Raw genomic sequence first — 15,480 nt, forward strand, 5'->3', positions numbered from 1 at the left:
AATCAAGGGATATGGGGAGAAGGCAGGCACGGGTTACTGATTGTGGATGATCAGCCATGATCACAATGAATGGCGGTGCTGGCTCGAAGGGCCGAATGGCCTCCTCCTGCACCTATTTTCTATGTTTCTATGTTTCTAACAGCTATTTGATGTCTCTCTTCACATACCGAGAAACACACACGAGACAGATTACAACTGCCAGATATATCAGAAAACAAGGACCTGAACAGAATAGGCATCGGTCAGAAAATATCACGGGAGAGGTTAGAGCACACGAACATAGAACAGTACAGCACAGGAACAGACCCTTCCACCTGCAACCTCTGTACCAAACCTGATGCATGTGATCCATATCCCTCAACTCTCAAAAGTTCAACAGCTTGAAAGCTGAAAAATCACAAAGGCCTGGACAGAGTTGATGTGTAGAGGATTTTCCAAATAGTGGGAGAGTCTGGGACCAGAGGTCACGGCCTCTGAATAAAACGGTGTTCTTTTAGGAAGGAGATGAAGAGGAATTTCTTTAGTCAGAGGGTGGTGAATCTGAGGAATTCTTTGCCACAGAAGACTGTGGAGGCCAAGTCAGTGGATATTTTTAAGTTGAAGATTGATAGATTCTTGATTAGTACGGGTGTCAGTGGCTATGGGGAGAAGGCGGGAGAATGGGGTTGAGAGGGAAAGATAGATCAGCCATGATTGAATGGTCAGCATGAACTTGGTGGGCCGAAGGGCCTGTTTCCGTGCCGTTTCTCTACAAAAACTGTGGCTGGTAGAATAGATGGTATTGGCATTGATAGACATAAAGAGCGGGCGTAACTCAGCTGGTCATAGTGCCGTACAGAACGGAAACAGGCCCTTTGGCCCAACTTGCTCATACCGGCCAACATGTCCCATCTACTCTAGTCCCACGTTAGATTTTTAGATTTAGAGATACAGCGCGGAAACAGGCCCTTCGGCCCACCGAGTCCACGCCACCCAGCGATCCCCGCACACTAACACTATCCTACACACACTAGGGACAATTTTTACATTTACCAAGCCAATTAACCTACATACCTGTATGTCTTTGGAATGTGGGAGGAAACCGAAGATCTCGGAGAAAACCCACGCAGGTCACGGGGAGAACGTACAAACTCCGTACAGACGGCGCCCGGAGTCAGGATCGAACCTGAGTCTCCGGCGCTGCATTCGCTGTAAGGCAGCAACACTACCGCTGTGCCACGTTCCTACGTTTGGTCCATATCCCTCCAGACCTGTCCTTTCCATGTACCCGTCTAACAGTTTCTTAAACGTTGCGATAGTCCCAGCCTCAACTACCTCCTCCGGCAGCTCGTTCCATACACCCACCACCCTTGGCGTGAAAAGGATCAAGCAGCATAACTGGAGAACATGGACAGGTATTGGTACAGGTGTTGGCTTATTGGCCACACTCCAGTACCATCTCGTTAGAGGGAAGCTCAATGTTCATAAGATCATCAGAGATAGGAGCAGAATTAGGCCATTCGGCCCATCAAGTCTACTCCGCCATTCAATCATGGCTGATCTATCTCTCCCTCCTATCCCCATTCTCCTGCCTTCTCCTCATAACCCCTGACACCCGTACTAATCAAGAATTTATCTATCTCTGCCTCAAATATATCCAATGACTTGGCCTCCACAGCCGTCTGTGGCAAAGATTTCCACAGATTCACAACTCTCTGACTGAAAAAGTTTTTCCTCATCTCAGTTCTAAATGGCCTACCCCTTATTCTTAAACTGTGGCCCCTGGTTCTGGACTCCCCCAACATTGGGAACATGTTTCCTGCCTCTAACGTGTCCAACCCCTTAATAATCTTATACGTTTCGGAGTAACAACATTCTTCCTTGCAGCAGCATAACATGCCTGCAAACACAGTACACAGTGGTTAAAGAAATTCCTCCTCATCTCCTTCCTAAAAGAACGTCCTTTAATTCTGAGGCTGTGACCTCTGGTCCTAGACTCTCCCACTAGTGGAAACATCCTCTCCACATCCACTCTATCCAGGCCTTTCATTATTCTGTGAGTTTCAATGAGGTCCCCCCTCATCCTTCTAAACTCCAGCGAATACAGGCCCAGTGCCGACAAACGCTCATTATATGTTAACCCACTCATTCCTGGTATGACTTTGTTGCAGCTTACCTGTGTTTAATTGGGTAACGGTCTGATCCTGACTATTGCGGATGCTTACTGTAACATTCCGAGATGACTGTATGTAAAGAGAACTATCCTACAAAAATAAAATCAGAAAACATATAATTAGGTACATACCTCCAAGCTTTAATGCAGCATGACAAAATTATTACTGCAATACTCATGTGTGTTGTAGAAACACGGAACTGCAGAGTCTGGTTTTTGAAAAGAGACATGAGGTGTGAAGGAGGGTCTTGACCCGAAACGTCGCCTATTCCTTCTTTCCAGAGATGCTGCCTGTAACGCTGAGTTACTCCACCATCTTGTGGCCATACCACCCGCCCTTGAGACCCATAGTCTATCTTCTGGTTCCATGCGGTATACAATGTTCCCAACGTTTGCTTAGTCCAGAACCAGGGGCCACAGTCTAAGAATAAAGGGGAGGCCATTTGAAACTGAGGTGAGAAAAAACTTTTTCACCAGGAGAGTTGTGAATTTGTGGAATTCTCTGCCACAGAAGTCAGTGGAGGCCAATTCACAGGATGGATTTAAGAGAGAGTTAGAGAGAGCTCTAGGGGCCAGTGGAATCAAGGGATGTGGGGAGAAGGCAGGCACGGGTTACTGATTGTGGACGATCAGCCATGATCACAATGAATGGCGGTGCTGGCTCAAAGGGCCAAATGGCCTCCTCCTGCACCTATTTTCTATATTTCTATCTCTAGACCAATATTAAACCTCAATGGGAATGAGAACCAAGTCAAGTCAAGTCAAATTTATTTGTCACATACACATACACGATGTGCAGTGAAATGAAAGTGGCAATGCCTGCGGGTTGTGCACAAAAAGAATTACAGTTACAGCATATAAATAAAGTTAATAAGTTACTATTAGTGTCGACAAAAATTTAGTCTCTGGGGTTATAAAAGTTGACAGTCCTGATGGTCTGTGGGAAGAAGCTCTGTCTCATCCTCTCCGTTTTCACAGCGTGACAGCGGAGGCGTTTTCCTGATCGTAGCATCTGGAACAGTCCGTTACTGGGGTGGCAGGGGTCCCTCATGATCTTGCTTGCTCTGGATCTGCACCTCCTGATGTATAGGTCCTGCAGGGGGACGAGTGTAGTTCCCATGGTGCGTTCTGCCGAACGCACTACTCTCTGCAGGGCCATCGATTCTTGCTTTTTTTGTTGCTTCCCAATAGCTACGATGTTCAGATGGTTTCAGTAATGAACCACCTCTGTCCCAGCCTCACACCAACCAGGTGACAACCATGATCTTAAATGGATTCCAGTATCAATACTGTTGTTTTTGTGTCATACGTAACCTGGAGCACTTGCCACACTTGTTCATTCCATTAAATGAGAACAACACATTTACGCCTCTCCTTCCACATCTATTTCACAGGTTAGGTGTTCGTAATCAACAGGCCCTTCTGTTAACACAGAAGCCAACGATGGAAAAGCCATCTTTTTGATGCCATTTAAAATCAATAGACTATAGACAATAGGTGCAGGAAGAGGCCATTCGGCCCTTCGAGCCAGCACCGCCATTCAGTGTGATCATGGCTGATCATTCTCAATCAGTACCCCGTTCCTGCCTTCTCCCCACACCCCCTGACTCCGCTATCCTTAAGAGCTCTATCTAGCTCTCTCTTGAATGCATTCAGAGAATTGGCCTCCACTGCCTTCTGAGGCAGAGAATTCCACAGATTCACAACTCTCTGACTGAAAAAGTTTTTCCTCATCTCAGTTCTAAATGGCCTACCCCTTATTCTTAAACTGTGGCCCCTTGTTCTGGACTCCCCCAACATGTTTCCTGCCTCTAACGTGTCCAACCCCTTAATAATAAGATCTCCTCTCATCCTTCTAAATTCCAGTGTATACAAGCCTAGTCGCTCCAGGCTTTCAAGATATGATAGTCCCGCCATTCCGGGAATTAACCTAGTAAACCTACGCTGCACGCCCTCAATAGCAAGAATATCCTTCCTCAAATTTGGAGACCAAAACTGCACACAGTACTCCAGGTGCGGTCTCACTAGGGCCCTGTACAAATCAAAGGCCATGTGTCCTTGTTATGGTGTAAAAAGTGTGCCTGCAATCGTGCTTCGTGAACACAAATCAGCACTTGTTTGTCTGTCGACATAAGGAACTGGGTAGTGCTGCTGCTTCATCGTGCCAGAAGACCCGGGTTCGATCCTGACCTCGGGTACTGTCTGTGTGGAGTTTGCACGTTCTCCCTGTGACTGCGTGGGTTTCCTCCGGGTGCTCCGGTTTCCTCCCACATCCCAAAGACGTGCGGGTTTGTAGGTTAAGCGGCCCTATATAAATTGCCCCCTAGTGTGTAGGGAGTGGATGGGAAAGTGGGATAACACATAGCCGTGATCGATGGTCGACGTGGACTCAGTGGCCCAAATGGCCTGTTTCTGTGCAGTATCTCTAAACTACAAAACTAACAACTACCAATGCAGTTTTTACAAAAATAGGCACAGAGTGCTCGAGCAGCTCAGTGGGTCATAGGTCCGTACGTCATAAGGGCATAATTAGGCCATTCGGTCCATCAAGTCTACTCCGCCATTCAATCATGGCTGATCTATCTTTCCCTCTCAACCCCATTCTCCTGCCTTCTCCCCATCACCCCTGACACCTGCACTAACCACGAATCTGTCAATGTCCACTTTAAAAGGGCGGCACGGTGGCGCAGCGGTGGAGTTGCTGCCTTACAGCGAATGCAGCGCCGGAGACTCAGGTTCGATCCTGACTACGGGCGCCGTCTGTACGGAGTTTGTACGTTCACCCCGAGACCTGCGTGGGTTTTCTCCGAGATCTTCGGTTTCCTCCCACACTCCAAAGATGTACAGGTATGTAGGTTAATTGACCGGGTAAATGTAAAAATTGTCCCCAGTGTGTGTAGGATAGTGTTAATGTGCTGGGATCGCTGGGCGGCGCGGACTCGGTGGGCCGAAGGGCCTGTTTCCGCGCTGTATCTCTAAATCTAAAAAAAAATCTAAAAATTGACGGCCTCCACAGCCTTCTGTGGCAATGAATCCCACAGATTCACCACCCTCCGTCTAAAGAAATTCCTCCACATCTTCTTTCTAAAGGGACGTCCTTTTTTTCCCAGACTCTCCCACTAGTGGAAACATTGTCTCCACATCCACTCTATCCAGGCCTTTCACTATTCGGTGAGTTTCAATGAGGTCCCCCCTCATCTTTCTAAACTCCAGTGAGTACAGGCCCAGTGCCGACAAACGCTCACCACATGTTAAGCAGCATCTCTGGAGGGACAAAGTACTGGAGTAACTCAGCAGTTTTAGAGGAGGGACCTGGCCTAAAATGTCACCTATCACTGGTGGCTCAGTGGTAGAGTTGCTGCCTTACAACTCCAGAGACCCGGGCTCGATCCCGACTACGGGTGCCGTCTGTACGGAGTTTACTTGTTCTCCCCGTGACCTGCGTGGGTTTTCTTGGGCTACTCCGGTTTCCACCCACACTCCAAAGACGTACAGGTTTGTAGGTTAATTGACCTCAGTAAAAATTGTAAAACTGTCTCTCGCGTGTGTAGGATAGTGCTAGTGTGCGGGGATCGCTGGTCGGCGCGGTCTCGGTGGGACGAGGGGGTCTGTATCCATGCTGGATCTCTAAACTAAACTAAACTATCCACGTTCTCCAGAGAGGCGGCCTAACGTGCATTACTCTAGCACTTTGTGACATGTTTGTCTCACAATGTAGGAGTAAACGCTTGATACCACACTGTTGAACTGCATTTCATGTTTAGCTTAGTTTAGGGATGTAGCACGAAACAAGCCCTTCGGCCCACTGAGTCCACTCTGACCAGTGATCCCCGCACATTATCACTACCCGACACACAACCTGGGACAATCTTTTTTTACATTTATACAATTATATCAAGCCAACTAACCTACAAACCTGTACGTTTTTGGAGTGTGGGAGGAAACCAGAGCACCTGTAGAAAACCCACGTGGTCACAGGGAGAACGTACAAACGCCCTACAAACGGCAACCGTAGTCAGGATCGAACCCGGGTCTCTGGCGCCATGAGGCAGCAACTCTGCCGCTGCGACTTCAGACGGAAGATAGAAATGTTTCATGTGGGATTATTGCGGAATACCATCAATGAGTTCTTATGAATATTAAAACATGATTTAAAAGCTTAACCTTCTGCCGTGAAGCGCACAGTTTCAAAACTGCCCTCAAGAAATCTGTCACAAAAAGTTCGTGGAGCTTTTGATAATAATTCGCCAATTAAATGATAGTCAGCTTATCATTAGCAACCAGCTGATCTCCAAGAAGAGAGAAAATGGAGTTGGATAATTTAATTCATTTGTACATTCATTGACAGTTTATGTTTGAGACGTTCCATCTTCATAGGAATTCTTTAAAGGCATGATTTGTGATTAGGTTTCTTAGTGTGCCATCATCCATCCCGTTCACTTTGTGCAAAGATACACGTTAGACAACTTCATAATTATAAAGACTCTGCAGATGTTAAATATCTGAGATAAAATACTCAACTGGTGAAGTGTTTTCTGTTTAGATTCTGTATCAAGCGATGGAGTCAACTGCTCCATCTCCTCGCCCCTCTTCCTCGTGCCCCACCCGGACTAACCCCATCTCTCCCCACCCCCCATCCCCTTCCACCCCCATCCCTTCCTCTGGCTTCACAATTCGTACCTCTTCTAACCTTATCTCACACCGTTTTGCCTTTTCATCCCATGCCTTTGTTCAACCATTTGCCTATCATGGATGTGCTTTCCCTGTCATATTGAGGAATTCTCTGCCTCATGAGGAAAAGCTTTTTCAGTCAGAGAGTTGTGAATCTGTGGAATTCTCTGCCTCAGAAGGCAGTGGAGACCAATTCTCTGAATGCATTCAAGAGAGAGCTAGATAGAGCTCTTAAGGATAGCGGAGTCAGGGGGTATGGGGAGAAGGTAGGAACGGGGTACTGATTGAGAATGATCAGCCATGATCACATTGAATGGCGGCACTGGCTCGAAGGGCCGAATGGCCTCCTCCTGCACCTATTGTCTATTGTCTATAAACTGTTTCACAGAGAGGGTGTAGGAAAATAACTGCAGAAGCTGGTTAAAATCGAAGGTAGACACAAAATGATGGAGTAACTCAGCGGGTCAGGCAGCATCTGGGGAGAGAGGAATGGGTGAAATTTCGGGTCAAGACCCTTCTTCCGAGCTGTCAGAGCAGGTTGTTGAGGCAAGTACCATCGCAACACCTGGAAGATACTTGGGCAGGTACATGGATAGGAAAGGTTTGGAAGCATGTGGGACACACTCGGGAAAATGGGGCTAGCTTTGATGGGGAACCTTTGTCGGCATGGAGGAGTTGGGCCGAAGGGCCTTCTTCTGTGCTGTACGACTCTGCATAAACAGCCTGCATTGTGGGCCAGGATGCAGCCAGAATGGCACAAAGGGGGAATCCCGAGCAGAGATGTGTAGGAAGGAACTGCAGATGCTGGTTTACACCGAAGATAGACACGGAGTGCTGGAGTAACTCAGCAGGTCAGGCAGCATCTCTGGAGAGAAGGAATGGATGACGTTTCGGGTCGAGACCCTTCTACAGACTGAGAGTCAGGGGAGAGGGAGACGAGAGATTTGGAAGGGTAAAGTGTGAAAATGGCAGATCAAAGCAGACGATGGTCAAGGAAATGTGGAATGGTTCATTGAATGAATGAATGAATGAATGAATGAATGAATGAATGAATGAATGATACATTATTGTCACATGTGACAAGGCTCAGTGATATTCTTTGTTTTGCACACCCAAGGTATGCAAAGAGACGCCACACGAAGGGCACTGACAATGTTACAAACTATTCTATTTTACACAAATCAATTTTAACACATTCTATTTGTGATCCTACTTAGTTCTTGCCGCCCCCCCTCCCCCCCTCCCCCCCTCCCCCCTCCACCCCCCCCCCCCCCCCCCCCCCACGCCAGGTCCTCCTTTGTGAAGGATTTTATCTTAAAATCAATCCAGGAACCTGCTGAACACTCCAGATTTAGTGGAAGTGGGAGCGAGATTCTTTTCACAGCGAAGTTGAATCCACAGACTATAAATACACCACTGGCTCCAAATGCCAACTGAAACACAACATTAACACTCACGGAAATGAACGAAAAGAACATCCACTAATTGTCTTGTTATGTTACATTAAGTCGTGTAATACTGACGGATCATAACAGTTTCAAAACGAAAACAGACAACAGCGTGTAGTTGGAACATTCACTAGATAAGAAATTTGTGGGGGGTTTATTTTACACAGAGGGTGGTGGGTGCTTGTAACGAGCTGCCAGGCCTGGTAATGGAAGCCCATAGAATAGTGGTGTTAAAAAGGCTTTTAGATCGGCGCATGGATATGCAGGGAATAGAGGGATATGGATCACGATGGAGAGATCAGTTTAACTTAGCACCTTGTTTGGCACCGACATTGTGGGCCGAAGGGCCTGTTCCTGTGTTGTACTGTTCTATGTAGGAGAACTGTGTCAGGGCAAGCGCTCAGTAGGAAGACAAAAGAAACGGTTTAAGGACTGCCTCAAAGTGTCCCTCAAAGACTTGGACATCAACCTCAGCACTTGGGAGTCTCTTGCTCTGGACCGTCCAACCTGGCGCAGCAAGCTCACCACAGGAGCCCGTGCAGCGGAGAACAGACGCACTGCAGAGGCCCAGAGGAAACGCACCGCGCGCAAGGCCCGGGCTACCTCCACTCCCACTGCAGCACCCATCCACTTGTGTCCTACGTGTGGGCGTGCCTTCCGGGCCCGGATTGGCCTCACCAGTCACTTCCGGACCCACAGTCACCAATCCTCCAACTGAAAGTGAAGTCATGGTCATCTTCCAACCCGAAGGACGAACAACAATGGACAATAGACAATAGGTGCAGGAGGAGGCCATTCGGCCCTTCGAGCCAGCACCGCCATTCAATGTTATCATGTCTGATCATTCTCAATCAGCACCCCGTTCCTGCCTTCTCCCCATACCCCCTGACTCCACTATCCTTAAGAGCTCTATCTGGCTCTCTCTTGAATGCATTCAGAGAATTGGCCTCCACTGCCTTCTGAGGCAGAGAATTCCACAGATTCACAACTCTCTGACAGAAAAAGTTTTTCCTCATCTCCGTTCTAAATGGCCTACCGCTTATTATTAAACTGTGGCCCCTTGTTCTGGACTCCCCCAACATTGGGAACATGTTTCCTGCCTCTAACATGTCCAACCCCTTAATAATCTTATACGTTTCGATAAGATCCCCTCTCATCCTTCTAAATTCCAGTGTATACAAGCCTAGTCGCTCCAGTCTTTCAACATATGACAGTCCCGCCATTCCGGGAATTAACCGAGTAAACCTACGCTGCACGCCCTCAATAGCAAGAATATCCTTCCTCAAATTTGGAGACCAAAACTGATGCTGGTTTAAATCGAAGATAGGCACAAAATGCTGGAGTAACTCAGCGGGACAGGCAGCATCTCTGGAGAGAAGGAATGGGTGACGTTTTGGGTCAAAACCCCTTCTTCAGACTGATGTCAGCGGATATGGTGGTACATTGATAAGGAAGTGTATAGATAAGGAAGTGAAAACAGGACCAAGGGAATGGATATCAAGGAAAATGTAGAATAGATCATTGTTACTTGGGAGAAGGCAAGCAGAGATAAAATGTAGTCGGAGACAGTAAGACAGGTCGGAGAACTGGGAAGGGGAGGAGATGGAGAGAGAGAGGAACAGCAAGGGCTATTTGAAGTGTAGGAAAGAACTGCAGATGCCAGTTTAAATCGAAGGTAGACACAAATGTACAGTTCTATGTTCCATAACGAGTAGGTCAAATTTGTCAACTGGCCATTCTCTCCACATCAATTGAAATTAGAATTCTTTTACTTTTTTCACGAGCACTGCTCATTGGAACTAGAGTGTGGGCAAAAAACATGGCGCCATGTTTTGGTTTCTCCTCAGTATACTCTTCCTGTACACTTGCTAATCGGGGATCGGGGGTCGGAGGTACAGCAATACTCTACTGGGCTGTTTGGAAGGTAAAGAATTTCACTGTGTTAACAATTAACATATGTGACAAAGAAAAAGCACTATTGACTATTGGCTATTACTTTTTATATCCAAAGAAATAATAGATTTTAGATTTTTTTAGATTTTAGAGATACAGCGCAGAAACAGGTCCTTCGGCCAACCGGGTCCGCGCCGCCCAGCGATCCCCGCACATTAACATTATCCTACACACACTAGGGACAATAGACAATAGACAATAGACAATAGGTGCAGGAGTAGGCCATTCAGCCCTTCGAGCCAGCACCGCCATTCAATGCGATCATGGCTGATCACTCTCAATCAGTACCCCGTTCCTGCCTTCTCCCCATACCCCCTCACTCCGCTATCCTTAAGAGCTCTATCCAGCTCTCTCTTGAAAGCATCCAACGAACTGGCCTCCACTGCCTTCTGAGGCAGAGAATTCCACACCTTCACCACCCTCTGACTGAAAAAGTTCTTCCTCATCTCCGTTCTAAATGGCCTACCCCTTATTCTTAAACTGTGGCCCCTTGTTCTGGACTCCCCCAACATTGGGAACATGTTATCTGCCTCTAATGTGTCCAATCCCCTAATTATCTTATATGTTTCAATAAGATCCCCCCTCATCCTTCTAAATTCCAGTGTATACATCCCAATCGCTCCAGCCTTTCAACATACGACAGTCCCGTACATTTTCCCAGCCAATTAACCTACAAACCTGTACGTCTTTGGAGTGTGGGAGGAAACCGAAGATCTCGGAGAAAACCCACGCAGGTCACGGGGAGAACGTACAAACTCCGTACAGACGGCGCCCGTAGTCAGGATCGAACCTGAGTCTCCGGCGCTGCATTCGCTGTAAGGCAGCAACTCTACCGCTGTGCCGCCTTTAGTTGGGTGGGATAGTCAACGACTGCTTTTACTTCTAGATCCTTTAGAATATTCTAGAAGGCCAGAAGAGTGATGCAGTTGGTAGAGCTACTGCCTCACAGTACCAGAGACAGCATGGCGGTGCAGCGGTAGAGTTGCCGCCTTACAGCGCTTCCAGCGCCGGAGACCCGGCTTAGGAGACACCGACTACGGGCGCTGTCTGAGCGGAGTTTGTACGTTCTCCCCGTGACCTGCGTGGGTTTTCTCCGAGATCTTCGATTTCCTCCCACACTCCAAAGACGTGCGGGTTTGTAGGTTAATTGGCTTGGTGTATATGTAAATTGTCCCTAGTGGGTGTAGGATAGTGTTAGTGTGCGGCGATCGCTGGTCGGTGCGGACTCGGTGGGCTGAAGGGCCTGTTTCCGCGCTGAATCTCTAAACTAAACTAATAAAACTAAACTAATCTAAACCTGGCGGCCGCTGTCTGTCTGGAGTTTGCACGTTCTCCCTGTGACCGTGTAAGTTTCCTCCGATTTTCTCCCACATTCCAAAGACGTGCGGGGTTTGTAGGTTAAACGGCCCCCTGCAATATTGCCCCTAGTGTGTAAGGAGTGGATACGAAAGTGGGATAACATAGAAGTGGTGTGAATGGTCAGAGTGGGCTCGATGGGCCGAAGGGCCTGTTGCCATGCTGTATCCCTGAACAAAACAAAATATTCACCTCAAAGAAAAGCGAAATGATGGAGGCAGGCATGATTACATCCATCTGCTCACTCTCCCCATCTGGCATTCATCTACAGTTCCACTCATCATACAAAAATACCATTCATTTCTGGCTGCCATCAACAAAAACACATTGCGTTCACCCCCCCCACAGATCATCTGGCTCGAGGCGACAGAGAACTGAACAAAGCTGACCCACAAAACCCAACCCATTCCCAAAACAGGAAGGAACTTGTTTAAACCAAAGATAGACACAAAGAGCTGGAGTAACTCAGCGGGTCAGGCAGCATCTCTGGAGGGAATGAATGGGTGACGTTTCGGGTCGAGACCCTTCTTCAGACAAATGGAAATACGCCAACCTACGGATAGTTTCAGTAGACCAACAATACTTGGTGATCTTTCCACAATCTTTCTGTTGCTCAGTATTATTTAAAAAATGCTAAAGTTTAAAAATATTAGGGAGAAATATCATATTAAGCTGGAAAGAGTACAGGGAAGATTTACAAGATTATCAGTCTGAAGAAGGGTCTTGACCCGAAACGTCACCCATCCCTTTTCGATGCTGCCTGATCTGCTGAGTTACTCCAGCATTTTGTGTCTACCTTCGATTTAAACCAGCACCTGCAGTTTTTTTTGCCTACAGATTTACAACAATGCTATAGGGAGAGATTGGACAGGCTGGGACTTTACTGTTAGTTTAGTTTAGTTGAGAGATATTGTGCGGAAACAGGGCCAACTGAGCTGGCTCTGACCAGTGATCCCCGCACACTAATACTATCCTACACACACTAGAGGCAATTCACAATTATAACAAGCCAACTAACCTACAAACCTGTACGTCTTCGAAGTGTGGGAGGAAACCGAAGATCTCGGAGGAAACCCACGCCGGTCACGGGGAGAACGTACAAACTACGTAGAAACAGCACCCGTAGTCAGGATGGAATCCGGGTCTCCGGCGCTGTGAGGCAGCAACTCTACCGCTGCACCACTGGCCCACCCAGATTATTGTATAGTTGTATAAGAAAATAACTGCAGATGCTGGTACAAATCGATTTATTCACAAAATGCTGGGGTAACTCAGCAGATCAGGCAGCATCTCGGGAGAGAAGGAATGGGTGACGTTTTGGGTCGAGACCAGTCTGAAGAAGGGTCTCGACCCGAAACGTCACCCATTCCTTCTCTCCTGAGATGCTGCCTGACCTGCTGAGTTACTCCAGGATTTTGTGAATAAATTATTGTATAGTTGCATTGTTATAAATGAACTATAGTTCTAACCGCTGTAAGCGTTGTAAGACAGTAACTCTACCAGCTGCGCCACCGTGCTGCTACTTCTTGGAGCTCAGGGAGGATGAAGGGTGATCTCGAGCGTTAACGTGGATAAGCGTTAAGACGATACAGGAGTATGGCTGCACGTACCACCAGACTTAAGAACAGTTTCTACCACCAGGCCATCAGGCTTCTGAACTCATCAACACATTCCACATCATATATGTTGATTATTTTTAATATTGTCTTTTTGCCTATTTTTAATATTGTCTTTTTACCTTACTAATGTCATTTTTTAAATCTTATTTATCCTTGGAATATTACTGCTGAGGTGACCCGTTGTCTTGTCAAATACACTTCATTGTACAGTTGACCCTGTGCCAACCTACATATGACAAATGGTGGCGCAGCAGTAGAGTTGCTGCCTTACAGCGAATGCAGCGCCGGAGACTCAGGTTCGATCCTGACTACGGGCGCCGTCTGTACGGAGTTTGTACGTTCTCCCCGTGACCTACGTGGGTTTTCTCGGAGATCTTCAGTTTCTTCCCACGCTCCAAAGACTTACAGGTATGTAGGTTAATTGACTGGGTAATATGTAAAAAATTGTCCCTAGTGTGTGTAGGATAGTGTTAGTGTGCGGGGATCGCTGGGCGGCGCCGACTCGGTGGGCCGAAGGGCCTGTTTCCGCGCTGTATCTCTAAATCTAAATCTAAAAAAAATGAATTAATTATTAATACAATTATTATTATTATAAGTCCCTTGGGCCTGATGGGATCTATCCCAGGTTATTGAGGGAGGCAAGAGAGAGCTAGATAGAGCTCTTAAGGATAGCGGAGTCAGGGGGTATGGGGAGAAGGCAGGAACGGGGTACTGATTGAGAATGATCAGCCATGATCACATTGAATGGCGGTGCTGGCTCGAAGGGCCGAATGGCCTCCTCCTGCACCTATTGTCTATTGTCTATTGTCTAAGAGAGGAGATTGTGTGGGGAGCCTTGAAGAGGATCTTCCTCATCAGCTCCTAGGGGTCATTTTCAGAATCCAATCGACCTACAATCCTGCACGTCTTTGGAGTGTGGGAGCCAGGAAACTCGGAGAAAACCCACGCGGTCACGGGGAGAACGTACCGGAGCACCCGGAGAAAACCCACGCTAGGTATTGCCCGCGAGAACGTGCAAACTCCGTGCAGACAGCACCCGCAGTTGGGATTGAACCGGGGTCACTGGCGGTGAGAGGCAGCAGCTCTACCCGCTGCGCCACCGTGCCGCCCCCTGTACCGAAGAATCACGCAGATAGACTCCGTCTCTCAGTCGCATCAGGAAAACGGGAACTGCTCGGAGGAATCTCACCTCTCTGGCATCGTCACCAAAGGAACCTCCCTCCGTCCCCGACGGAGCGAGCAGATGGCTCGTACTGTTGCCCGCGGTAGATTATATTGTTCAGAAGTCCAGATTAATTTAGAAGATGGCACTGGTTATGTGGTGACAGCTGGTCTCTTAGATGCCTCATTTAATTTTCATACACTCCTAAGAGTATTCTCAAAAGTCCCACACACGCAGTGAATCAAATTTTGCTTCCATTATTTTAAAGGCGGCTTTAAATTGAAAGGGGGGGGGAGAGAATCTCGTCCTTTTGAGAGAATGTCGCACTGTGGCAATAAGATTAGATTGAAAGCAGAAACAAAGAACTACAGGTGCTGGTATGTGAAAAAAGAACACAAAGTGCTGGAGTAACTCAGCAGGTCAGGCAGCATCTGCCCAATCGGCCATGATTTAATGGTGGACTAGACTAATTGCCGCAATTCTTTGCCATAGAAGGCTGTGGAGGCCAAGTCAATGGATATTTCTAAGACGGAGATAGAGAGATTCTCGATAAGTAAGGTTGTCAGCGCATGGGGAGAAGGCAGGAAAATGGGATTGAGAGAGAAAGATAGATCAGCCATGATTGAATGGCGGAGTAGACTTGATGGGCCGAATGGCTTAATTCTGCTCAATAGACAATAGACAATAGGTGCAGGAGTAGGCCATTCGGCCCTTCGAGCCAGCACCGCCATCCAATGGGATCATGGCTGATCATTCTCAATCACTACCCCGTTCCTGCCTTCTCCCCATACCCCCCGAGTCCACTATCCTTAAGAGCTCTCTCTAGCTCTCTCTTGAATGCATTCAGAGAATTGGCCTCCACTGCCTTCTGAGGCAGAGAATTCCACAGATTCACAACTCTCTGGGTGAAAAGGTTTTTCCTCATATCCGTTCTAAATGGCCTACCCCTTATTCTTAAAGTGTGGCCCCTTGTTCTGAACTCCCCCAACATTGGGAACATGTTTCCTGCCTCTAACGTGTCCAACCTTTTAATAATCTTATACGTTTCGATAAGATCTCCTCTCATCCTTCTAAATTCCAGTGTATACAAGCCTAGTCGCTCCAGTCTTTCAACATATG

General features: G+C 47.4%; 1 protein-coding gene across 6 annotated transcripts in view; it reads right to left on the minus strand.

Annotated features, from left to right (window-relative positions):
- sgcd (sarcoglycan, delta (dystrophin-associated glycoprotein)) overlaps nucleotides 1-15,480 on the minus strand; it is a 231,276-nt gene that overhangs the window by 40,267 nt on the left and 175,529 nt on the right. For all 6 annotated transcript variants that reach the window (XM_078411036.1, XM_078411033.1, XM_078411034.1 and 3 more), the window contains one exon: nucleotides 2,156-2,243. In XM_078411036.1, the coding sequence (XP_078267162.1) occupies nucleotides 2,156-2,243 (88 nt within the window). The remainder of the gene's footprint in view (nucleotides 1-2,155; nucleotides 2,244-15,480) is intronic.

The sequence above is a fragment of the Rhinoraja longicauda genome, chromosome 14, assembly GCF_053455715.1.
Source record: "Rhinoraja longicauda isolate Sanriku21f chromosome 14, sRhiLon1.1, whole genome shotgun sequence".
Lineage (NCBI taxonomy): Eukaryota > Metazoa > Chordata > Chondrichthyes > Rajiformes > Arhynchobatidae > Rhinoraja > Rhinoraja longicauda.